The sequence below is a fragment of the Aythya ferina genome (assembly GCF_964211825.1).
Source record: "Aythya ferina genome assembly, chromosome: 27".
Classification (NCBI taxonomy): Eukaryota; Metazoa; Chordata; class Aves; order Anseriformes; family Anatidae; genus Aythya; species Aythya ferina.
This window is the reverse complement of record NC_140310.1, coordinates 1,236,332-1,261,961: the sequence shown is the minus strand read 5'-3', so window position 1 is coordinate 1,261,961 and position 25,630 is coordinate 1,236,332. Positions and strand designations below refer to the sequence as shown.

Here is a 25,630-nt window from a genome sequence, read left to right as displayed (position 1 = left end):
GAGGGCCAGCTGTATCCTGGGGTGCATCAAGCACGGCATTGCTAGTTGGTCAAGGGAAGCGATTGTCCCACTCTACTCTGCGCTGGTGTGGCCTCATCTCGAGTGCTGTGTGCAGTTCTGGGCACCACAGTACAAAAAGGACATGAAACTGTTGGGGAGTGTCCAGAGGAGGGCTACTAAGATGGTGAAGGGGACTCGATGATCTTGAGGTCTCTTCCAACCTAGACAATTCTGTGATTCTGTGATTCTGGAAGAGGTATGAGGAACAGTTGAGGTCACTGGGCCTGTTCAGCCTGGAAAAGAGGAGGCTGAGGGGAGACCTCATCACGGCCTACAGCTTCCTCATGAAGGGGGAGTGGAGGGGCAGGTGCCATTCTATTCTATTTAGTGACCAGCAATAGGACCTGAGGGAATGGTGTCAGGCTGTGACAGGCTGGACATCAGGAAGAGGTTCTTCTCTGAGAGTGTGGTCGCACACTGGAACAGGCTCCCTAGGGACGTAGTCACGGCACCAAGCCTGTCAGAGTTTAAGTGTTTGGACTGTGCTCTTAGTCATATGGTCTGAAGTTTTGGGTAGACCTGTGTGGTGCCAGGAGTTGGACTCAGTGATCCTTGTGGGTCCCTTCTAACTTGGGATATTCTATGATTCGAGTGTTTCTTTTATGCCTTACCATGTAAAGACAATAAATACCTATTTTTCAGACTCGATCTCAGATAACATTTGGGCTATTTGGCACTGATGGGACTGGAATGTATCATATTCAAGATCTCAGAGTTATTCTATTCAAGAGGAATCTGCATCTGCATTTGAGCTTTGCGCATTTCTGTTCTGTCAGTATATAGCTTAGTATAATTTGGATGTAGCAGTTTTTTGTTTGAGGGCAAGTCCTAATGTACCTCACCCTTAATCTGCTATAAGACGCCAATTTTCTCACTGTCTGTGTGGTTTAGTTTAGTAAGACCCCTGCTAATAGTATTTCTTTGGTCCTTTCTGATACACATGCACATTGAGAATAATAATAATAATAATAATGATTTCAAGTCCTAGTTTGATGAGTGGCAGAAGATATCCTAGCTCTTTTCTGAAGAGCCAAGAAATGTAGAACCATTAGTACTTTCGTATGATTGAGTCTCCTGTGCAATCAGTCCATTAAAATCAGGAAAACAAACAAACAAACAAACAAACAAACAAAACAAAAACAAAACAAAAAAAAAAAAAAAAACCAAAACAGAAAAACAGGGATTTCAGTAAGGTTTTATTTAAAGAGGTGCAATTGGTATCAGGTCCTTTGTGTAAAGAGAACCAGTGGTGGTAATTTTTTATCCAGATGGAGCATATGCTGCTGTCCTGGTTGCATGTCCCCACCTAACTGGGAACATTTGGACATACAGGGTCATATAAAGAAATAGTGACTTAAGTATCATGAAGCAAGTGGCCAAGGTGAAGGTTTTTACTGAATGGCTGTAAATAAAAACCAGGTGCAGGTAGAATACGGAACGAAATTTACATAACCTGCACAATGTGGTTTGCATGCTTGCTGTGCTTCTAGGAAGTGAACTAATGATATTTGCAGCAAGACTGGGTTTTCTGTGCCAGGTGCGTAGTACTTGGTTGAATCTTATTCATTTAGATTCTCAGATTTAAGGTAGAATGGAGTCAGGTCAGATGCCATTTCTTTCTGTGAAGTGAAAAAACATCTTCTCAGATGTTCATATTTCCTTCCTCAGACTGCAGATCAATGACTTTTCTGTTAAAACTGGAATGTTTTTTCCCCTATAAATATTTGTAATTGTAGTCAATGAATAGAAAAAAAGTGATGACACATTTATTTTCCATCTCTAGGAAGGATTTTTTTTCCCAATATTAATATTCCAATGGTCACAGAAATGTTTATGCCAGAAGGTGCATTTACTGCTGGAAGATTCTGGTTAACCTTATTTTTTTCTGGTTCTCACAATATGAAGAATAATTCATAACTATCAAAATCCATGGCTTATTTTGTTGGGGAGCAAAATTAGTCTGTGTTTTGCCTTGAAATGAGCTATGATGAAATGGGCCAGAACTGCCAAGATGTGGACCAAAGGTATTTTACTTTTCATAGTCTCTAGCACAGTGGAATGCTATAGAGGTTTAGGAATCTTTTCCCTCAACTGCATTTCCTTCCCAAAATACACTTGAGCTAACAGCTTTGCACAACAGTATGGCAAGTGAGTTGGTGGAATTCATCTTATAGCCTGTGCAAGGAGACAGGTCTCTGCTAACACAGGGTTTATTTGTTTAAGGCTGTGCTAAAGGTCTAACATAACTGCCTTATGTTGTAGTAAAGTGTAGTTTTAAACACTTACATGAAACATAAATTATTCTTGCTTTTCAAAGTTAAATAACAAATGTAGTTTACAATTTATTATCTTTTTAAAGGAAGAATTAGGACACTGAGTGTCCTAAATAAATAAATAAAAATAAATGAATAGCTAAGCAACATGTAACAAAGCATTATGCTGGGAAAACTATGATAGCAGCAATTAAACTAATGTCTCATGTAATAATTATTTCTGTAGATCAGGAAGTGTCCTGCACCATTGGAATGAAATATATCATTTTGTGGAACATTTGGCCCGCAAGTTCATAAGGTAAGAAGGGCTGTTTTGCAGATAACTGTATAAGGAGGGGCATGTGCCAGAAGCCAGGAGACATGCTCTCAGTTGCTGTCAAGTAGCACATGCTGATTTCCACCTGGGGACCTCACCTAGTAGAGAGTTCTTAATGCTTTTGTCAGATCATATCACTGATGGCTTTTGAATTTTTCACAAATTTCCCCCAGTTCTTGTCCTGCAGGAAAGAGGAGTAGACAAGCTAATTAGACCCCTTTCTTCTGCTTGACTTCCATAGACCAAATCATACTTTGTGGATGAGGGAACCCTCATTGTTTCTGAGATGTTTGGTTACTGTAGGGAAGTTTAGACCTGCAAGGAGAGGTCTGAGACCGTAGCCTTCAGGCACTGAATACCTTGAGATTGAATGAAAATTCCCCCAGGCCAGTGGGTGGAATATATTATCTTAAGTTTAATTAGCCTTCATTCTGTCTCAGCAACGGTAAGATCATGCTACAAGTACTTTTTACATCTTTTAGGCAGATTCCTCATGGTCTGCCCTAGCTAGCACTTCCCAGGGCAAAGCACCATTCGCTGCTCAGTTCTGTCTCATTATTATTTTGGTAGCCATCAGAGAGCCTTTTGTGTTTGGTATTACACACATGGTAAGCTCTGGTCTGGACCAACCAAAATCACTTACTTTTGTCTCTTCTTCTCCAGCCCTCAACTGAGGATGTCCTTCATCGTTTTTTCTACTAGAGGGACAATTCTAATGAGGTTAACAGAAGACAGGTAAGAGGTGTAGAAGTGCACAGCAGATTTTGAGTCCTTTTACTGTTTCCTCCACATTCCTGGCTCTCTGTTTTCCAATTTGCTTTCAGCAATGTGGTAACATCTTTGTGCTTCTCAGTTTAATTAAATCACCTGCCTATTTTCACATACAACACTCATTCTACTAGAATGCAATAAGGCTTCTTAAACAGAAGATGCTATCTGATGTTTAGCCTATAAATGCCTTTCTGTTAGCAATTGGGGTTTTAACTGCTTTGATTGAGAGTCTACCTTCCACAAATTTCAGGCTGTTGCCAGAAAACCAGAGTCTTGTTGCCTTTGAAACATCCTTAGGGAGTTTCTTCTGCAAACAAATAAGTGAAACTCCCTTCCCATAAAAACAAACTTGAAAGCTGTATGTTACACCTGTACTCTTGATGTAAAGGTGAGAATGGTTTCTAAGATGTCTGAATGCAAACAGAGTGTTTAGGCTGGATTGTAAGGGTGAATATTTTTGGCAATTACAGTTTGGTTGCCATGTTTCCGAAGCACGTTCCTGTCATCTCCTTGTAGATCCTCAAGTTAATCCAAGTAAAATCTATAAGATTGATTTTTTTATTTTTTTTTTTCCCCACTAACTTCAAGAAGAGCTGGATAAGGTCCTTTAATTGCTATTGCTTCCTCTGTTAACTTCATTGCCACGTGGAGCAAAGATATATGTAGCACATGTGAAGACTGTATAAGTCAGCATGTGTTTTACATATTGGATGTCTATGAAACTGCATACCAGAGCAGCTACTATAGTGGAATTAATAGGAAATTGGCCACTTTCTTAAAGAGCAGTCTACACACATACCAACCTTGAAAAATGTCATTAAAGCCAGCCAGCCTACTGCAACAATGAGTGAAAACAATTAACCATATCTAAGCTGGTGCTGGAGAAAATCTGCTGCCTGCATCTTTTACTCTCTCACCCTTTCTCTCACCCTCTGAGCACACCCTATTGCAGAGATCTCAGGGCTATGAGACTTGCTATGTGTGTTTCCCATGTGGAACTGTATTTCCAGCTGTCCTAGAAATCTTCACTGGGAACAGGATATATATTGATATGGTATTAGTCAAAAGCCAGCTGACTGGAGAGCTACTGTTGTTTTGTTTTGTTTGTTTGTTTTTTAACCAGAGGACTAAAAAACAAGGTATGGGCTTCATGCCACTCCTTTCTTAGTAGAGACGTGGCAAAATCTTTTCCATCTTCCCCATGCCTCCACGTGGTCTATCGGCATGAAGATTATTTGAGAGTGGTTAATACATCTTTTGGATAAACAGTGTGCATCTAAAGAAGCTGGGTTATGTGTTTTAAATACCTTTGCTGTCTATTTTAATGTTTAGTGTTCACATTGAAAAATAGATATGGTCATAGGAAATGCTCTTGATTTTATATTCAAATTTGGCTTGGTATGTGCGAGGGTGGTTGCTGAATGGAGGAAATTCTTGCCACTAGCCCACCTCTGATAGCTCAGTCTAACTTGGCTTGGGATATTGCAGGGACAAAATGAACTCTTCAGTGTTTGGTAATTCAACCCACCGCAAAAGCACGTGCTCTTTTCTCTCTATGTGTATTGCTTGGGATGGGATAATCGCTAATGCATTGCTTCAATCAGCCTTGTAAGTGTGAGATTATGTACATGATAAGCACACAAACTGGATTTTCTAAACTGGATTTTCTGAACTAGTTAAAATATGCAGGGGGAAAACTGACTTCTAGCACTCAAGCAATGTTAGTGTGGCCCTGCATGCAGTGACATTATCCATTCCCTGTGAAGATAGCACAGCTTGCTCAGAAATACACTCCACAACATTGCAGGGATTTTATCTTGGTTTTAGAGACTTCTGGCATGTACTTGGCCTCCGGAGTTTGGTCTCTGCAACTCAGTGGATGGACAAGGGCCCACCCCATTTAGCCTGCAGTTTATCTGTCACTGTGTCTGGGGTTTCTAAAAGATTAGAGCAGATACACTGAGTCATAATGAGCTAATGGGGAATGCTTCAGTCTTCATGTCAGTGTGATCTGAGCTGAAGGTTGTAGTGTCCAAATACACTGAAGGTTACCAGGATTGTTCTAGGTTTTGTGCCATTTTTGTGTCTGTTTGATTAATTTGCATTGTCAAGCCAGGGAGTATAGGTATGGGCCAGGTGCAAGTCAGCTGTTCTACTTCTGCATCACAAGTTTGAGCAGGGTTGCACAGGGAATATCTATTTGGAGAGAAATAAGGGATATTTACCTAGGAAATGCTGCTGTTGTGATGCTTTCTCCAAGCTGTGGGAATACTCATAAAAAATACATCTGCTCCATTTTCCACATCCTTAGAAAGGTATCTATCTAGACATTACCATAGCCTATGTAAACATTGGGTTAACTCTTTTTTCCCCTCTCTCTGCCTGGTTCTGCTATGCATGTCTTCACCTGGGTATCATAAAATTGATCTCTGAGGTAACAATGCATCTGCATTCATTTCAGGGAGCAGATACGCCAGGGTCTAGAAGAACTTCAGAAAGTCCTTCCAGGAGGTGACACATACATGCATGAAGGATTTGAAAGGGTAACAAGATGTGTGTTATAATGCATTTAAACTCTGTCTGAGTGCTTCTCAGGATATGTTTTTTTTTAAAAAAAAAAAAAAAAAGTTGTTTAATAATTCTCTGGTAGGTAAGTGGGGCTATTTTCCTGTTATGCATTAGGTATGCTGAGTGTACACATTCAGTGTTGGAGCTGGGATAAGGGAGCTGCAGACCCTACTACTTATCCTTCTTTTTGCCTCCAGCTTTGTGTGGAGCTGCTTCTGCAGTTTAGGATTAGTGCAGAGGAATTGGGATTACAATCCCACATGGAACCATGCTCATGAAGGGTTGAAGGCTGTCTAGAGTCCTGCTGTGTGAATGTTATAGTTGGCTTTTTAGAGTTAGGTGGGGTTTGAGGCCATGACTTTAAACTGCTCACTGTTATGGGTATACAATGATGTACAAAAGTTATTCTTTTATATCTTGTTCTAGTCTTCTATATATTTTACAAGGTCAGGAGTTTGCCTAAACCTCTGCTAGGGGAGCCCCCTCCCCTTTCTGCACTACACTTGTGTTTTGGAGGATTGGAAAACTGTCTACTAAAAAATGCATTTGATCACACCTCAAAAACTGAGGTGACCTGACAGAGATGCTAGCACGTAACTAGGAATTCAAAATCAAATTCTACTTTAGAAACTCAGCAAGATGATTGCAAAAACAAACAAACAAATAAAAACAAACTTAAATTTATAAAAGGATGGAAATTGGTACACTGAATATATTCAGGGTAGTTTCTGACTACTTTTTAATTTTGGCACACTGAAGCATTTGTCTTTCTGCAGCGGAGAATACACTTGTAGATAGGTAAAGCAGGAAATAGGAGCATAAGAATATATTTCTGCAGTTGATTTCTTTGCAATTAGAGTAGCTGATCTAGATATGCTGGAGTATATTTATTGATGGACTTAAGACGTTTCTCAACTAGGAAGGTGAATGTGATTTCCAAATAGAGTAGTGGGAAACTACTCTTGACCAGTGTTTTTAGGGTTGGTTTGAATTAATGCTTTCGGAAAGTTCTTGAGGTAATTCAGTCAAAGCCACAGGCGAGAAACTTGTTGTATGAAACTGGTATTTCTGAAAGCAGATGTCATCTTGTAGACTGCAAACATGACATCCTCACTGCCATCTTCTCTTTCTTTCTGGTGCACGTGTAGATGCCCACAAAGTATTATTTATTGCTAATAATCTTCTAATTTAATTTCAGGCAAGTGAACAGATTTACTATGAAAATGTTCATGGTGAGAGACTTTCCTGATCCATTGAATGTTTTTCCTTCTTGACTGATACCTTTAATTGATTTGAAATGCAGCTTCACTGCAAGAAAGGTAGGGGGTGGCTCCTGTTCTTACAGGAATTCAATGCTCTTCAGGGTAGTTGCTCCTGAAGAGGAAAAGGAACAGGTAGATCTTTAAGGGTTCAGAGCTGAAATTAACGCATTTCAGGCCAAAACTGAGAAGCCAGGCTGACTGAGGGTATATATCAAAACTACCTGAGGGTATATATCAAAACTATCTGGTACATTCTGTTATTTTTGCTTGAGGACTCAGGTAACCATTTCTTCTTCCTTTTGAAACATGAGTCTGTGGAGATACTGTTAGGTAAATGTTTTTGTTTTGTTTTGTTTTCCAAAAAGTAATTCATACATCCTTAATTATTCCTCAGTAGTAAGTGCAGACAAAGGCAAAAATGTTTATCCTTTCCTTCCTTGTAATTCTACTTGGGAAAAAACAAAGTAGAAATAAAACTTTACCTGGAAACCAAAAGATAAAAGATGAGATGTTTGCATAGAAAACCAGTCCTAGTGTTTTTTTAGGGCCACTCATGAATAAAATGAAATAGTGACTAAGTCTGCACAGCTTTGGGACTGATCTATAAAATAAGACTGCAGCAGACTGGAATAAATACCTAGAACAATTCTATTTGGGACTGATACTGCTTTTTTATGCTGGCATTACATATTGCATGTCAAAAAGTTGCCACATGTAGAAAGATTGCAAGAAGCAGTGGACAACTGGGTCCTCAAGTCAACATTGGTCTATGTGTTTTGTCTTTACTTGTGCTGTTTTTGTCCTTGCTCTACCAGAAAATGTTTATACTACCTGCAGTAGGTTTTAAGGCTCCTGCAGTAGTCAATGGAGGGAGAAAGGCATCTCCAGAGGTTACTGGGGCTCTTGAGTTAGTACAAGAAGTGCTCACCTTTCTCAACTTCTTACAGAAAGCCTAGGCACTTCAATTAGGCATCTGCAACTTGAACACTGCATGTTGCTTATTGTTTGTTAAGCACTTTACTTTCCTGCTGCATGATTACCACATTCTTTAAAATGGGTGATTTTTAAGTAGCACCAAGAAAAATTAGGTATTCAGATCCTCAGTAACTGTGAGATGGATGTGAATTCAGAATTGCAAAAGGACATTCTGCTTGCTCCAGTCTCTTGTTCCTTGGTATCAAGAACACAGTACAGGCTTCAGGTGCCTGAATTCACAAGCTGAATGCAAATTTACGTCTGAGATAAAAAAGCAAATAGACCCAAAAGAAATAATCTCAGAATAATTTGGTTCTTGGAATTTTGGCTCTTCAGCAACAGTGCTCATAGTAGCAGGAAAATCACCTAGATTATTGAAGAAGTTTTAAGACTGATAATTTACATGCCTCAGAATACTTATCCATTAACTTTCCATAACAGTGTTTGTGCAAGATATACCCACAGAGCTTCTTTAGATCAGTAATAAGTCAGAAATATGATTTAATTCTATTAGCTCCTGAAAATTAACATAAACATGTAAAACCCAAATTATAATCAATTCATGGGGCAGACTGCAACGTTTAAACATGTTGCTGAAACATGTTACATAGAAAGACTGAAGAATATAGGTCATTTTCCTACCAAATCTATTTAAAACCCAATTCAGCTTTTCATCACAAGCTGAAACTCTCTGGATTTCTTGAATTGACAGCATTAATAAAACTAGGAATAACTAGGGACACTTTGAATACTTTTTCTTGATGGCTCCAGTTAAATCTACTGGTCTGAAATATTGAAATAGGTATGAGATGCTTTCAATTAAAAAGCATTGTCAAAAGAGTATGGTATAAAACTGGTGGTGTAGGCAGATGCCCAAGTGGAAAAAGTGAGCAGAAGTTCACGCTTTCTGAAAATTAGTTGGCTGAAGTGAGTAAGGATATGGGATTGATGATAACCATTTCTAGTCCTTTAGGTGTGCTAACAGCTCATTAGCAGGATGTTTTCTATGATTATTTAACAAATGCGACTCAAAACATGGGACTAAAGAAATTTTTGTGTTTAGGTTACAGAACTGCAAGTGTCATCATTGCATTGACAGATGGAGAACTCCATGAAGACCTATTTTTTTATTCTGAGAGGGAGGTAAGTCTTGCACATTTTTAGCGAGGGAACAGCAAAATATCTGGTTTTACACTTCTAAGGCAAAAGACAGGGGAGATATTTCTTCTAGTGACAAAACCACTTTCACCTTCTTCAGACGTGAATGTTAGAGATAAACAGTAACAGTAGCAATGCATCTGACTCATTAAAACTGGCACTGTTCATAGGAAGAAAGGGTTTTTAAAAACTTCCAGTTAAAATGACATTGGAGGTAGAAATAATTCACAGCTGAAATTTACTAAAATGCTTTGAAAGATCGCTGAATCTTCTCACTTAGACTTCTTTTCTTCACAAAAAGTATAGACCAAAGAAAACGGATGAATATTGTTCATTTTCTATAACGTCTTGTTATTTTCTGTAGCATCAAAAAACCTTTCAGATGATCAAATACAAAATTTCCACTAATAATGTTTCTTTCTGAAATCAAAAATACACAAGAAAAATGTATTTGTTTTTAGAGGTGAACATACTACTTGAGAGGTCAGAAGTGTTATATATTTTTTGGCTTGATAAGGAACAAATAGATAATTAGGTTTAAAAAGAAACACAGAATACCAAATGTTGGATTTTGTTTTACCAAGCAAATAGTACTCTAGTAGCAGATAACATCTGTCTGTGGCAATTGCTCATTTTATCGATAAAGCCTATAATAGTTATTAAGACCTTTTAGAAATCTGCATTCCTTCTTGTTCATGTCATCCTACCTTTCCTTATTCCAGGCTAATCGATCACGAGACCTGGGAGCAACAGTATACTGTGTTGGTGTGAAAGACTTCAACGAGACCCAGGTAAAAAAGGGACTCAGTGTGTTTACTGGGGTATTTGGCAAAGGTACATGTTGAACACAGGCACACACTCATGAATCTCTTTTCTCTTTCTGTTGACTGTTTGACAGTCTAAAGTGACTATCTGAAGTTCCTTGCTCTGTGTGTTGCTTTTAAGCCCCTTACATCTTTATCTCCCTGTATGCCACAGCAACTCTTGCCAGTTGTTGGGGGAAAGCAGGGAAGAGACACATGAATATCAAATCAGCATGACTTAAGCTGTAGACAGAAGGTTGTGGGGATTTTGCTTTTTACAGTGTAGTTATGAGAAATAAAAACATGAGAAACTGAAGTGTTCTGTGGCAATGTCTCAGTTCTATGGAAAAAATCAACTTCATTAGTGACGCTAATGTTTTGCTGTTTCTTCCCATTAATGACAGAATGTCTTCTAGATCTATCATGAATTTTAGTATATCCATGAATAATGTTTCACACCAAGCATAACGCTGACGTTATCATTTTCCAACATAAGTGAAAATCTTGTTCAGCTCACAAATGGAATGCTGAAAAACTTGTTGAATAGAGCTCTTTTTACAAAGCTTCAAACTCTGATTATTTGTTTGGATTAGGAAACAAAACAATTTGCAAAACACCATTTGAATGGGAGCTCAGTCTTCCTTGAAATTCTACAGCAGAGTCCACAATTGCTGAATATGGTCCTTTCCAGGTAGCTGCCCCAGTGCATCAGACACCTTAGGAAAAGCAGGGCACCTGTTGTTGCACTGTGGATAGTGGGAAACTGCTTGCTATTGCTGATTTCATTTTGAGACTGAAGGATTTTTAATCTGGTGCTTCTTGGTGAGTCTCCAAGCTTAAACCCTCTGTTCTCAAAAGGAAATCTCATGGGATAGTTTAGAGCCGTCTCCCTTGAATCAAAACCAGATGCTAGTGTTGCCCATCATAAGAAAAACAAGTCATAAGAAAAGCAGGGAGAGAATAAAAATAGCAAAGACTAGATCTAAGGTGGCAGATCTCAGAGACAGCTGATCCTTGAAGTCATTTACATGCTGAAGAAATTAACAGGAATTAGATGATCATGTCTGATGTTCCAGAAGGCACTTGGAGGTAGACTATGGGAAATCAGTTCCAGGAGCCGTAAACATCCTGGTTAAGAGAAACTACTGTATCTTGTGCCATCAAGCAGTAAGCAGCTTTAATGCTGTACGTGGAGTAGGCAGGGGAAGGCTGCCTGGAATATTTCTTCATGTACTCAAACCATGAGGTTGGCAGTTGGGTATTTTGCTTGAGAAATTGAAGTTTTGAGTGACATGAGTGGGAAAGGTGGAGCCACTGGGGTTTAGAGAGGAATGTGTGGCTAGTCTGCTGCCTCCAATTTGCAATGCTACAGGAAACGCCAAAGAGGCCTGCTGGGTGATGCTACCTCTGCCATGGGAGAGAATTACTATAACAAACAGCCTTGCAGCAGTAAAACTTGATTATGCTCCAGCAAATGTGTGGAGAGCTCATTATTTCTGAATTGGGCTTGTAATTTTGCCTTAACCCTTCTCACACTATTGACAAGTGAACCTGCATGCATCTCTTTACAGGTGGTATCCCAGTTCTCCTTCTCTTTCTTCCCACCACCTGCTCATGAATGTCCCTCTTCCTTGCCCTTCTGCTACCTTTTCCTCCACTTGGACAATATCTCCTGTTAGTTCCCTGCTTTCTTCTCTGTTCCCTAATGGTTGAGCCTAGTACAAATGGTTTTATCTCTGTCCTGACAGGAAGGGTGAATCAAGCCTGTACCTCCAGGAGGTGCGTAACTTGCATTAGTTTTCTCTATGGGAAAAAACACTGGATCATTTTGATTAGTTCCTTGATTTAAATGTTGTATGTGCTGAAGTGCTTTGCTGCATCAGCTTTGTTGCCTCTCATGTTGGTGCTGTGCTATTTTGGCTGGAGAGTTACTGTGCTGGGTGCTTAATAGTCATGTAGGAGGCAAGTTTTTTGTACTAAAGAGTCACAGACTCTGAACATTGGTGAAAGCTGTGTTCTGTCTTGTTTTTAAAGTTAAGGAAGATTTTTCTGATTCCTTCTGATTTTAGGAAGTTGGTAATGAGCTTCCTAAAATCAGTCAGGGTGAACTTTTCAACACTTGACAAACTGTAAAGCATTAGCAATCCATAAAGAAAGAGTACTTAGAGAATTTGCAAGTAAGTGATTCTGAAGAACTGTAGTTTTTCTGCCTACTGGCTAATTTATCTTTTCATTACTGTTTTATTTACTTTTACCATTCTGTCAGCTGGCTAGAATTGCCGACAGCAAAGATCATGTCTTTCCAGTGAATGACGGTTTTGAAGCCCTTCAGGGAATCATAGATTCTGTAAGTATTTTTAAGCGTGTATTTGCATGCATGCCTGTTTGTGTTAACCTGCACAGTTGAAGGTTTAATTTCCTGTTTTCACAAGGACCCACTGACTGCTAATACATCACTTAAACATTTGGTCTAAATAAACCTTTATTTGTACTAATATTGCTACGTCAAGATTGAGTTTATAAACAGGTGAAAATACAGGAAGCTTTGAGCCCATTTTTATCTTTATATGTCTTGCTTCTTGATGTAACATACCTAGTTTGTTTTACTAGGTACTTCGTGACAATTTATAAAATGGCTGCCCCAGTGTGGGTAAGCAGAGACATGTTAGAGCACACTCCGTATGAGGCATTAGAGCACTTTTTGATCTTCATCTTCCTGGTTGATTAGCATCCTTTCTGTCCTGATGGATGTGCTGCTCTGCTGACCTGATTAGAATGATGGAAGAGATCCTGTTACGTGTGCCAAAACCCTGAAAACTCTGCTTTCCATATATGGCCTCCTGATGTCTTTTTTTTTTTTTCCTCCAGACCTATGTTCCTCAATTCATATTGATCAACTGCTGGCATTTCCTTTAGGGGCTGGGTGCACTGTATAAGAGCTGGTGCATTTCTGAATGGCTGGGATAAGCTAGCTGTTCACCGGCCAAGTGGAGAGGCAGCATGGATTGATCACTATCCTGTGTTTTGTGTACATGTCATGCAAATAGTTCTGTGATCTCTACTGGCAAATAGTAGATCTTCGTAAGGCATCTCTGTTTCTAGATCTAAAACTTTGAGTGGCATATTCCTGTCTCACTTAGGACCAGGGCCTCCTTTAACAGAGCATGAAGAGGAATATATGAGCAGATGTATATGCCATTTTTATTCTAAGTGTAAAAAGTACCAAACAATCATTAGAAAACAGTGTTTTTTCAGACGACTTTCAGTATTTTTCTTTTCCTTTGCTCGTAACTAGACTGCTTACTATGGCTACAAAGAAGGATGGGAATTCCTTTTAGGGACATGTGTTTTGTTCATTTTGGTATAGACTTTTTTAGTTGATAAAACACAGATGAAATGTACAACTTTCTGCTTGAGGCTAGGGAGGCTAAGTTCATCAGGGGGAGTGTCCCATATTTCTGTGTTTACAGCACATTCTGATCACGTAGTACGATGCAAAAAAACTATTCCCTCAGCATAGGCACAATTTTCCCTAGTGCTCATGCATGTTGAAGGAATCCCTTGTGTATTGGTTTCCTTGGCACTGTCCAAGTGTGGGACTACTGCCTCAATTCTCTTGGACAATCAGGTGTTGCATGTTATTTAAGAAAGCAACAAAATACACGAGTTTGCTTCCCAGCCCTGCATTCCCTTTGCAGCTGTTTTTAATGAATTCCAGAAGCAGTCCTGACTCCCTTTCCAGTTGTGTTTAAGAGAATAGGAAGACTTCAGCCTCTAGGAACTTAATCAAGAACCACTTCAGCTGACTGGTAAGATTTATCAGCCCTGAAAGGGAGGGTCATAAGCAGTAATTGCACAGTAGTGAGTCTGTGACCTGATCTCTTTCTGAAAGCATGGTAGCACTGTCATATGGGGATCATGCTTTCTCTCATCCCTTCCAGAGAGTCTGAATTCCAACACATATCCTATAAAGCAGATAGTGCTTTACACTGGAGTGATTGTAGAATATAGAATATCCTGGGTCGGAAGGGACCCACAAGGATCATAAAGTCCAACTCCTGGGATTGCAATAGGCTGTGTAGAAAGGTGTGTGAATGGAATGGCAAGAAGGAAATTAATTATTCTGTGGAAAAGTAAAGAATCTGTAGATCCTTGTTCTTGCCAGAAAACAAGCAATCTCAGTCCTTCTTTGTCCATGCAAAGCACCTTTCTTGATGCACACAAAGCATTTGTCTTCACAGAATCACAGAATGTTAGGGATTGCAAGGGACCTTGAAAGATCATCTAGTCCAATCTTCCTGCCAGAGCAGGAATACCTATATCAGGTCACACAGGAACACATCCAGGCAGGCCTTGAATGTCTCCAGAGAAGACTTCACAACCCCCTTGGGCAGCCTGTTCCAGAATTCTGTCACCCTCACCATGAAGAAGTTTCTTCTCTTATTTAAGATGAACCTCCTGTGTTCCAGTTTGCATCCATTGCCCCTTGTCTTATCATTAGATGTCACTGAGAAGAGCCTGGCTTCATCCTTCTGACACCCACTCTTTACAGATTTATAAACATTAGTAAGGTCACCCCTCAGTCTCCTCTTCTCCAAGCTGAAGAGACACAGCTCCCTCAGCTCCCTCAGCCTTTCTTCGTAAGGGAGATGCTCCACTCCCTTAATCATCCTCGTGGTTCTGTGCTGGACTTTCTCAAGCAGTTCCCTGTCCTTCTTGAACTGAGTGGCCCAGAACTGGATGCAGTATTCTAGATGTGGTCTCACCAGGGCATAGTAGAGGGGGAGGAGAACCTCTCTCGAGGTTCACACCCCTTCTGATACACCCCAGGATGCCATTGGCTTTCTTGGCCACGAGGGCATAGTACTGGCTCATGGTTATCCTGCTGTCCACCAGGACCCCCAGGCACCTCTCCCCTTCACTGCTCTCCAGCAGGGCAGTCCCCAGCTTATCCTGGTCCTGGAGTTGTTCTTGCCCAGATGCAGGACTCTACAGTTGTCCTCGTTATATTTCATTAAATTTCTCCCCTCCCAACTCTCCAGCCTATCTTGGTCTTGCTGGATGGCAGCACAACCTTCTGGCATGTCAGCTACTCCTCCCAGTTTAGTGTCATCAGCAAACTTGCTGACAGTGCACCCTGTTCCCTCATTCAGGCTGATAAATATATTGAATACAACTGACTCTTGAAGGACTCCACTAGATACAGACCTCAAATGGTCTTCACAGGAGACCATTTTCATATTGAAAGAACTGTGAGATTTGGACACCTGATTGCTGTAATTTTAGAAAAAATAGTTGAAGGAACTTGAGTAATTTTTTTTTTTTTTATGAAAAACTTCTATGGATCATAACTTGTTAATTGAAAGCAAACAGAGCAAGTATTACAAGGAAAACATGAAACTCAAGTTCCTCTACTGCTCCATTTCTTTGATAGGAGTGCTGGAGGCAGTGAAGTATGAAGCAACATGAGAGTCAGGACAGGATCCAGTCATTGCTTTCTTTCTAGCCTTTAACCCAAATGGACTGAAAAAGCAGTGGCTTGGAGCAAGAATACTCCCTGATCCTTGCCATGTGTTAAACAGTGGCTCTACCACAGAGCATATCTCAATTAGAGACATAATCCCAGGACCCTTAGATAAGATTCACTGAGAAAGCTGCGGGGTCCTTCATGAAGCAGTTAAAATGTATGAAGAATGATATGGTATTAAGTAGTTTGTATTGTTTTGTATTGCATCCTTTCCTTAAAAATGGCGCAAATTATTAATTCCTTTATGTTTAATCTCCTGTATACCATCTCCCAGTGGTGTCCTCCTACCTCCAGTATTTTTCAAGTCTTATATCTGAGTAGATTTGCCTTCAAGCAAGGAGTTTTAGCTTGGAAATACATTATCTTCAAATAATTCTATTACAGAAATGTCTTCTGGGACAAACAGCAGTCCTGGATATGTGTAGTGTGGAACTTTTTTGAGAATTCAGTGTGAATGCATGATAGACCAAGTATGAGAAACATGGTGATTTATGTACTCATCCTGAGCTAGCTGTTCAAACAGTGGGCAGTTCAGAGCAGGAGCTTCACATGGATGTTCTGAATCTGTCTTCCTTTAGAGCCAAGGTTTCTACATGGGCCAAAGAGAAAGTCAGGAAAACAAACCTCTTGGCTTAGGTAGCTAGATTGCCCATCTAAAGAGGATTGTGAACCCCAGTCTCATCTGAATGGTGTTTGTTGTTACTTTCAGTGGTTGTAATTACACTTTTACTTTTTCTTGCTTCCCTCAAATTCATCTTTTTTTAAAAAATGACTTAAATGTATTTATTTTTTTTAGTTCATGCAGATATTGTTGGGCAGGAAACACTTCACAAATAAATTGCTCTTTTGTAATTGGCAACAGAGTTTGTTATTGTGGATTGTTAATCCAACAGAACTTGATAATGAATACCTAGCCTTAGACTATAGGTCATTCACACTAACACTGAGAAGGCAGAAACCTTCCATTAAACTTCAGCATCCTGCTTGCTAATGAGAATTCCCAAATTCAGTGGAAAAAAATTATAAGTATTATGCAGCTGCTGTGGTGAAGTAGTCAGGCTGCATGCTTGTGCATGCCAACAAAAGGTACCAGCAGTTGCAGAGTTTCACTCCCTTTCTTCTCTTTATTTCTACAAGGGCCCAGGTGACTTGCAGGACCTCTCCTGTTTCTTGGCCTTCAAAACATTGCCTGGCAGAAAGCTAAATTAGTCATAGATAATGCTAAATTCAGTTCCGTGCTGATAGACAACTCTGAAAAATAAAACCATTTCACACATCCGCAAGGATGCGTTGCATTTTTTGTTTGACACGTCAGCAATTACTAGCAAGAGATCCTCCCAGGAGCATGTGTAAAGCTGGAGCATAATTGGAGTCCCTTAGAGTAGTACAACAGGAGACTGATTTGGGAAGCTGATCTTGGCCATTAATCATGTGCTGCCAAAGACAATGGGATGCCTCCTCAGAAAGAGCAAGCAAGTGCTTCAGATACCTTTCTTCACTGATCTCAAGGCAAGCTGCCTTGAGGCCATGGAGCAGTGCTGTAGTTCTCTATACAGAAATGAGAATGTGGAGTCAGTTGGAATTGTTTACAGGCACTCAGCTGGGAGATTACATCACCACTATTGCATGTCACTTTGCTTTCCTGGGGAGCCAGCGCAGTGAATGAACACACCTACAGTCTACTTGAGGCTGTGCAGTCCTCGGGAAGCAAGAGAACAGAAAATCAGGTGGAATCTGCCACTGTAAATAAGTTGTAGTCCTTTTCAATGTATTTTAATAATAAGGAAGAGACATAAAGAAATTCTTTTGCAATAGTTAACTGCTGCCTGAATTTCAATTTAAGTTAAGGCACTTGGAACATTGGAATTTTTTTATTCTAAATCAAAGTAAATATTCTAATTAACACTAAAAAACAAACAAACAAAAACAAACAAGAAAAAACAAAGTCATTATAGTGAGCTTTATAGACATATTTATGAGTTGGATCAAACTGGAAAGGAGCTCTGCGTAAGACATCTGATATTTCATCCGCCAATCTGATTTCATTTACTGTGGGTTTGTTTGCAAATAACTGAACAGAAGTCATGAATTTCAAACTCAAATTTTTGTGGTTTTACTTAATTTTTAAAATGAAAATATTTATTCTATTTTTCACACTTTTGTTCTCCAACTCATTTGTTTCTTTCCTCTTTCACTTTGTTGATGAAGAGAAGAAATATGCATTAAACATTTTGGTTTGGGCATGCTGAGGGTGAAGGGAACAGAAAGTAAAGGAGAACGTGGAAAATGTGAAAAAGAGTGTATTATTTTATGAGACATTTTTTCAGTGGAGAGGAAAAAATACTTGGAAAAATGTCAAGTCTTAGTTATATTCATTAGACATGCCAGTCACTGTGGGAAAAAAATGTTGTATATTCAGAGCAGCAGAACCTGCAATGAGTAAGGGGTGGGTAGCACAGGAATGACACAACATGAAAAGATAGCAAGCTGCAGATACTTTGGAAGAGTGTTCTTACAGTCCACTTTTGTTTGTTTGTTTTGTTTTGTTTTGTTTTGTTTTCACTGTGTATTTTCCTAACTCTTAAATTCTTCTAATGCTTTTCAGCTCAGCTCTCAGCTGTTGACTTTCTCTCTTTCTTCCTTTTAACAGTTCCTGTACAATCTTGTTCCTGCAAATCTTTCTCCTCACTTGCCTGGCTGCCAGTGGCTCGGATGGTTATGGTTCCCTCAGTCCCTTTATATCCTTTTAGTCTCCACCAGCCCTGCTTCTGAGTAAATCAAACTTTTGTTTAAAAGTTTTTTAAAAAATAATGGCTCTATGTGTACCTTTTGCAATTAGACAAAAGTCAGAGAGCCATGATTGCAGAGAAAAACAAAACAAAAAACAAACAAACAAACAAAACATTATCTCTTTCAGAATCCATTGTATTGGTTGCTTTTCTTTCCTCACAGATGTTTCAATTTAAAGTTGGGAAAATAATTTTCATATTGGATTTGAGTCGTGATGCTTGGCTGACATTTACTTGCCTCTTAGAGCTGACCTAAATTTTGAGCAGAATTGCCTCGTGTAAGAACTGCTCAGCCCAATCCTGAACACCCACTCCTCTTGTTCACTGCTGCTGTTTTCACAGGGGCTTACAGATGCTGTCACAAGTTTGCTGACTGCGTGCAGTAAAGAATTTGAGTTAGTCTTCAGAGCAGAGGAAGGCTAATATTTGCAAATAACAGCTTGAGCAATTCTAATGTACTATGGGAATAAATTGTATCCAAATCTAGTGTGGTCCTCTTGACTTGCAAGTAGTCTGCCAAGCCTGATGCTGAAGCATTTGTGTAAATTACTGCCTACATGTAACGTGGTTTAAGGCAGTGCCAGCCCTTACAAAGAAATCCTGCTTAATTTAAATTTCTTGCCAACTTAATCTAAGTGGAAACAAGCCTGCTTTAAGTCTAGAACAATTGCCCTACATCTTCATGTGAAATCATAGTGTGACTTTTAGGACCTTCTCAGGTATGCTCTCATAGATTGGGTTATAAATGTAAGAAGTTTGAAACCCCTTGCTGAGACTCAAGAATAGGCATTCCTAGGATATCTTCATATAAAATTTGGAGTTTTGGGCCCCAAAATAATTTTGGGGAGGAAGGTGTGACTCCAAAGTGACAGCAATGTCACTGCCTCACGAGCCCTTCAGAGTGCATCTTAGTTGTTATGGAGAATTAGTCTGTGTACCCTGTACCACTGACCCAGGCAAGATTGTGCTGAGATATTGGAGTGTGGGAATCAGTTGCCTTCCTAAATAGCAATACCTTGTGGTGGAAGAGCAATGATATATGGCAGTATGGCTGAATTACAGTGGAAAGCTAAGATGATATAGCTGTGACATAAATGCAATTTTCAATGTTGAGTTAAGCATTTAGATGAGAACAAGTGCTCAAGCTTTCATATTTGTGTGCCTCTAGAGAAACAATTCTTGGATAATTCATGACATTTATTTTCTGTTTTTTAGATTTTGAAGAAATCATGTATTGAAATTCTGGCTGCAGAGCCTTCCAGTATATGTGCAGGAGGTAAGTATAAATAGAGGTTCTAGATGTTTATTTTGCCTAAAATCTCTCTCTATCTAATTGCTAGAGAGTGCAGGAGCTCTAATTAACTGAAGCTAAATCTTTTACTTTTTTTTTTTTTTTTTTTGTGAAATTCTTTTTTATCTTACAGTAGTTTGCGTTTTCCCCATTTCTACCAGGTGGTATAAAATGACGTTTTCATACAGAAAAGGCTTGAATTTGACATTTTGCCTAAATGATCTTTCAGTCAGAGCAGCCTGTCTTACTCAGACTGTGCCAAACTTGAAGTTGATAAGCTGCAAAATTACAGAATAAAATCAGAAAAGACTCTGATTAGGTTTAGAATTCTGCACATTCTCACCTTAGAGGACTGAGGGAAGTGCTTCCTAAGAAACTAGCAAAATCTCAAATGAGCAAACTTTGATTTAAAGGTATCTTTAAGCATATCTTAAGCCTTTAGGACTGATACAGTGACTGAGGACTAGAATTTAAATATTGTTCAGATGACTTGTGTGAATCACACTACCCCTTTGTGTGCTTGATCTAGTATGATTGCACTATGTATGTGGTGGCTTTAAAGTCCTGGCAAGTATTTCTGTGTTCAGTAGAACTCATCCTTTTTGGAAGAAAGCTTGTGAATCATTTTAGATTCTTCCTTTAGATTTCTGTGAAATATTTGATTTTTATGAAGTGTTTCCTAACTGATTGTTGAACATATAGCAGTTGATTAAGCAGAGCTGGAGTTTGCAGAGAAAGATGAGTCCCTGACAAGTTCCGCATCTCATATTCTTGACTTGGTACTCCAAATAAGAAAGCCAATCGTCATTTCTTCTTTGTTTTCAGTTGCATAGCAGCTGCTTTAATCACCCTTCCTGCATTTCCCATTCCTGCAGCAACTATCTGTCTGTATTCCTAAACTTAGAGAGGCATCAAATTTTCCTAATGGATGCCAGGTACCAGGCTAAATGCCCAATAGCTATTGAGGTCAGTTTTGCATTCCATGCATGTCACTATAATAGTTATGTTTTGAAGCCAGGATGGCACAACTGACATGAATTATAGTTCTTAGAATTATAATTCTTAGTTATCTATTTTTGATTTTGGCTGGCCATTTAAATAGTTCTAAAACAGGTTTTCGTCTACCTGAGAATGGTAGATGATCATTGTAGTGACAATGATATAGTACAGTGACGTTTCATAAATGATTGGGAAAGGAAGGAAATTGTATGAAAACTAGGATTCACTTTACACATTTATAGAGGATTTGTCATGCTTAAGCAAATGATAAAAATGACGTTTATGTAACGTCATAAGCCAGAAGATGATTTACAACCATGATTTATACTTAACACTTTCTAATATGCTTGCTAGTTATTTATACATCTTATCACTCCCATTCATTGTGTCTTAGTGAGAATTTAGGTATAAGGCAAAGCTGCATCCAGCAAAGCCAGATGCGAGGAAATGTGGAGAGGATTTATATAAACCGTCCACGTTGGAATTTGGCCAGTGATTTACAAGAGAAGTAGTGTTAACCTTGAAAAACGCAAACAGTTACTTAAATCATAGAAACATAGAATCATTAAGGTTGGAAAAGACCTTCAAGATTGTCTGGTCCAACCATCACCCTATGACTAATGTCACCCACTAAACCATGTCTTTAAGCAAAAGGTTTCTTTTTCCTTGAACACCCCTGGTCAACCTGTTCCAATGCCTGACTGCTCTTTCTAAAAAGAAATGTCTCCTCATTTCCAACCTAAACCTCCCCGGAGCAACTTGAGGTCATTCCCTCTACTCCTAGTTACTCCTAGTTAGTCATTTCCTCTACTCACTAGTTATCTGCAAGAAGAGGCTGACTCCCAGCTCCCCACAACTTTCTTTCAGGTAGTTGGAGAAAGCAATAAGGTTGTCCCAGCTTCAACTGAAGGTCTAATCTCTGAGTTTGGGCAAATACTCTGTTGCTTTCAAACTGAAGATGATTCTACCAGTTAGGATTTTGAGTCTAATGATAGTGTTACAGAATGAGAGTTAGTTGCATTGATGTCTTTTGGAGATAAATTTGGCAGGTTTCGCTCTGATACCCCAAGTTCACTTGGTTTCGAACAAGGACTCTGTTACCCAAGGCACCTCTTGCACTGCAGACTGGTGCCAGACACTTCTGAGTAATGAGCTTTTAGCCACAATACTTCAGTCTGAAATGCCATCTTCCCAATGGCTTGGTTTTGCATTACATAGAAATGCAGGGTGCATACTGGATCTGATCACTTCAGTCCCAAGCAGGGATCACTATGGTTAATCTGACATCACTGATACACTGTTCTTTGACTGTACTTGAACTCTTCTTCCCCCACAGTTGAGATTTCTGTGATTTCTCTAAGTATTCATCAGCCCCTGCACTCCAGAACACAGCTCTTCTCCTCTGTTCTGTCCAAATGCTCTTGGACAGCACATAATGGGCCTATGAGGCAGCTTCCCTGGCTAGATGTGATGGGATGATTTGCAGCTTGGCTGTAAATGAGTGGGACCTGGAAGAGAGCCCAGATTCCAGAGCAAATCTGCTTCTTTTTTTTTTTTTTTTTTTTTTTTGACAAGTACTGTGTGTGAGTCCTTAAGGGAGATGGAGGAAGATGGAGACTGTAAAGTGCAAGGAGAAAAATTTGACTGTTGAAAATTCCAGTTCCTTGTTGCTCCTGGGAATTTTAAAACTGTGGTGGTATTTCTGATGCAATATGATTACTCCTGCATCGTCTGGGACTGGAAACATTTTGTGCACAATCCACATTCACCAAAAGAAACATCAGTGGGGATTATCTGAATGTCTCTCCTAGATAGCAACAGGAATTGCGGGGGCTGGTTCCTTCACCACCGGGAGCTGTAGAGCATGAGCCCCTGTGTCTGCTGCCTGAACTTTCTGGGACGATGGCCCTGATTCAAAATCTGTGTGTGAAGGTAGTGCTCTCCTTGCAAGGCAGTCTTAATGCTGGTGGCTGCAAGAAGCTCATAAACCTTTCCCAATACTAGGTTCAAGTAGCTGGAATAAGAAGGGACTGCGGAGAGTCATCTGAAAGACTTGAGAGGATATGATTTCATCGTTCAGCCCTGCTTGTTCCAAAAAGGACCTCAATTCAGTGTTCAGCAGTAGATGACTGACTGACTGCTATTTAAAATGGCAGCCATAGGAGGGGAAAAGCCAATTTGTCTTAATGCTTTCATAGAAGGTCAGTTAAAATGCTTCTGTTGTATTTTATTTCCCATTTCCAAAAAATCAAAATAAAATGGGATAGGAAGAATGAAAATTCCATTCTAAAAAAGTTATAAATTTCAAATTGTTTAAGCTGCAAATTTTAGTTTAATTTAGAGAAATCTTAAGGAAAATCTCTTGACATATGTGCCTTGTCTGAATGACTATTCTTTGCTTCCCTGTGGATCAATAATATGCTGTTTCTTTTGCTACAGAATCATTTCAGGTTGTCGTGAGGGGAAATGGATTTCGACATGCCCGTAACGTCGACAGAGTACTCTGCAGTTTCAGGATCAATGACACAGTTACTCTCAGTAAGCTGTTCTGATTTTTTTTTTTTCCTGACTGTACTAGCAGGCATTTGCCTGGAAAACATTTAGGATCTTCAAATACTTTGACTGTGAAGGCAATAATTATAGGATGAGGAGCTATTAAATTTGCAGAAGGGTATGAAGTTGAGGGAAAGCCAGCCTCAGCACGTGGCTCCATGAAGGGTTATGAGACAGGTAGGTATAGTTAAGCTTGTATCCAAGAGGAAAGTAATGGCATGTACTGGTCAGAGCTGCCATGAATGTAAAAAATGACAATAAAAAAATATATGCTGTGAACCCAAATTAAAGCTTATCTAGTATTTTTACTGCATAAGCTTTTACTGTAGTTGGTGAGGATGGAGAGAGCTGCACCTTTGTATTTTACAGCCAGTGATGAATGGTTTGTAAAACTGGCCCCAGTTTGTGCATGTGTAAGGCACAAGTGAGAAAAAAAGGATGCAAGTAAGTTTAAATGGATCCTGTCAAGCAGTGAAATTCTAGGGAAGATTATGACTTCTCTGAAATCCAGCATTCATCCTCAGGCTCTGGTAAAAGCATAATCATCTGGTCCATATGAGTAGCATGTTCATTGCAAAGAGAATATTTTTTTTTTTTAGAGGAAAACTACTGTTGGTATTCTGTGTTGCAACTTGGATAGCTAGTAAGTGAATACACATGTGAGCAGTGGAGAGGACTAAATATAGAAGAAAAGATACTTGTCTGTGTAGTGCATGTCTTGCTGGACTAAGCGTGTAGCAAGGTCATTTCTGTTTCTCTCCTTTTATGTATTTTGGTGGTACTTAGTAGGCCTGTTCATGCAGTTCAGATAAACACTCTTATTGGAAGCTGTGTTGGTACAATGGCTAAAGTAATGCTGTGTTTCTCTGGACGAAGCTTGGAATAACAGTTTCCTCTGCAGAGTTTACCAAGCAGAAGAAAAATATAGCCCAACTCCCGTGAGTTGCTTTTTTTCTGACAAATGTGATATCCATAGTAGCCCCTGAGTGTCTAGTGTTTTTTGTAAAGGGTAGTGAGGACCACTTAGCTGGAAGAACTAATGATCCTATTGTTCTCATCTGGCATACCTGCAAACCCGCATAGGAAACCAGGTAGAGTAATTCATAGCTCATGCCACTAATGACAGTAGAATTCATTTTGCCTATCATGGAATTTATTCAGAAGCTGCCTGATAGCTTTGGAAGTAGTCCAGACTCTTGTAAGTATAAAATTGATGCATTACTTAGTTTCTTACATGTCAAAGTCTAATGGCTCAATGTTGGACTTGCTCATGCTTAAATATCTGTTTAATTTTCTCTTTGAGGAACTGTTTGCTAAGACTGTCGACTTTGAGAGGAATGCCAGTAAGCATTCAAGGCAGGTGCATTTACAAAGCATGTGTGTATGTAACTTGTCCTGAATGCTTCTGTGCTGCTGTGCTGGCCTCCACAATAGTAGAAAGGTTTGGGAGTTGCCAAATCTTGTGCCACTTAAGAGAAAGCTTTTCTGGCTGTGGTTGCTTAATTCAGATACATGTGAAGAGCAAAAGTTGGAGGGTGAATGTTTGGGGACATTTCCATGCAGCCCACAGAGATAAGTATTTGAGATGTGTGAACGGGTGACAGGTGCCTTTCAAAACAGAAGGGTACAGGCAGCCACAGATTCATGCTTTTCCTTTTAAGCTCCGTAAAATCTAACACAAAACTTATATGGCTATTACTCCTTGAATCTGGATCATGACTGGTATCATTTAGGTATTGAAATGTTTGGTTTCTCCAAAGGGTTCAGGTCCAAAGTTTTGTTTGGATCATGTCTTATAAAGTCTTCAGCGGTTCTCTAGCTGGGCAGGAGAACTTCTCTTCTCTCTCCACCCAGAAGGTTCCTGTGGAACTTCTGGTCAAATATTTAGAGTTTTTCTTTTCATCAAAAGCCTGAAGTCGCTTGGTGCAAACCCAAAAGACTTTACGTTTGGTTGCTGGAAGCTGACAGATTGTGGCATTCTTAGAGCTTGCACGTCTTCTGCTTTTCAAATGAACCAGGAATAGCTTGTATCAAACAAATAATTTGTGTGAAAATTTCCACTTTGTAGAGGAACTATTTTCAATTCAAGGGAGACATTACCAGAGAATTTCTCAAGCAGTTGTATTTTGTGCTAAGAAATGCATAGGCATGGATAATGGGAGTTACAAGAGCTACAGCAATACCACTCAGCATGACAGAAGCCCCTAAACTTGCAAGTTTAGGAATGCCCTTGTTACCCTACTGTAGCTTGACCTGGCATTCTTTTAAGTCCTGAAAATTCCTCA

At 39.4% G+C, this 25,630-nt stretch overlaps 1 protein-coding gene across 1 annotated transcript in view; it reads left to right on the top strand.

Annotated features, from left to right (window-relative positions):
* The window catches only part of ANTXR1 (ANTXR cell adhesion molecule 1), a 123,763-nt gene that overhangs the window by 8,422 nt on the left and 89,711 nt on the right, over positions 1–25,630 (top strand). The window contains exons 2-10 of the mRNA XM_084499710.1: positions 2,560–2,631; positions 3,313–3,384; positions 5,882–5,963; positions 7,187–7,220; positions 9,289–9,368; positions 10,106–10,174; positions 12,453–12,533; positions 19,718–19,778; positions 23,232–23,330. Coding sequence (XP_084355836.1) covers positions 2,560–2,631; positions 3,313–3,384; positions 5,882–5,963; positions 7,187–7,220; positions 9,289–9,368; positions 10,106–10,174; positions 12,453–12,533; positions 19,718–19,778; positions 23,232–23,330 — 650 coding nt within the window. The remainder of the gene's footprint in view (positions 1–2,559; positions 2,632–3,312; positions 3,385–5,881; positions 5,964–7,186; positions 7,221–9,288; positions 9,369–10,105; positions 10,175–12,452; positions 12,534–19,717; positions 19,779–23,231; positions 23,331–25,630) is intronic.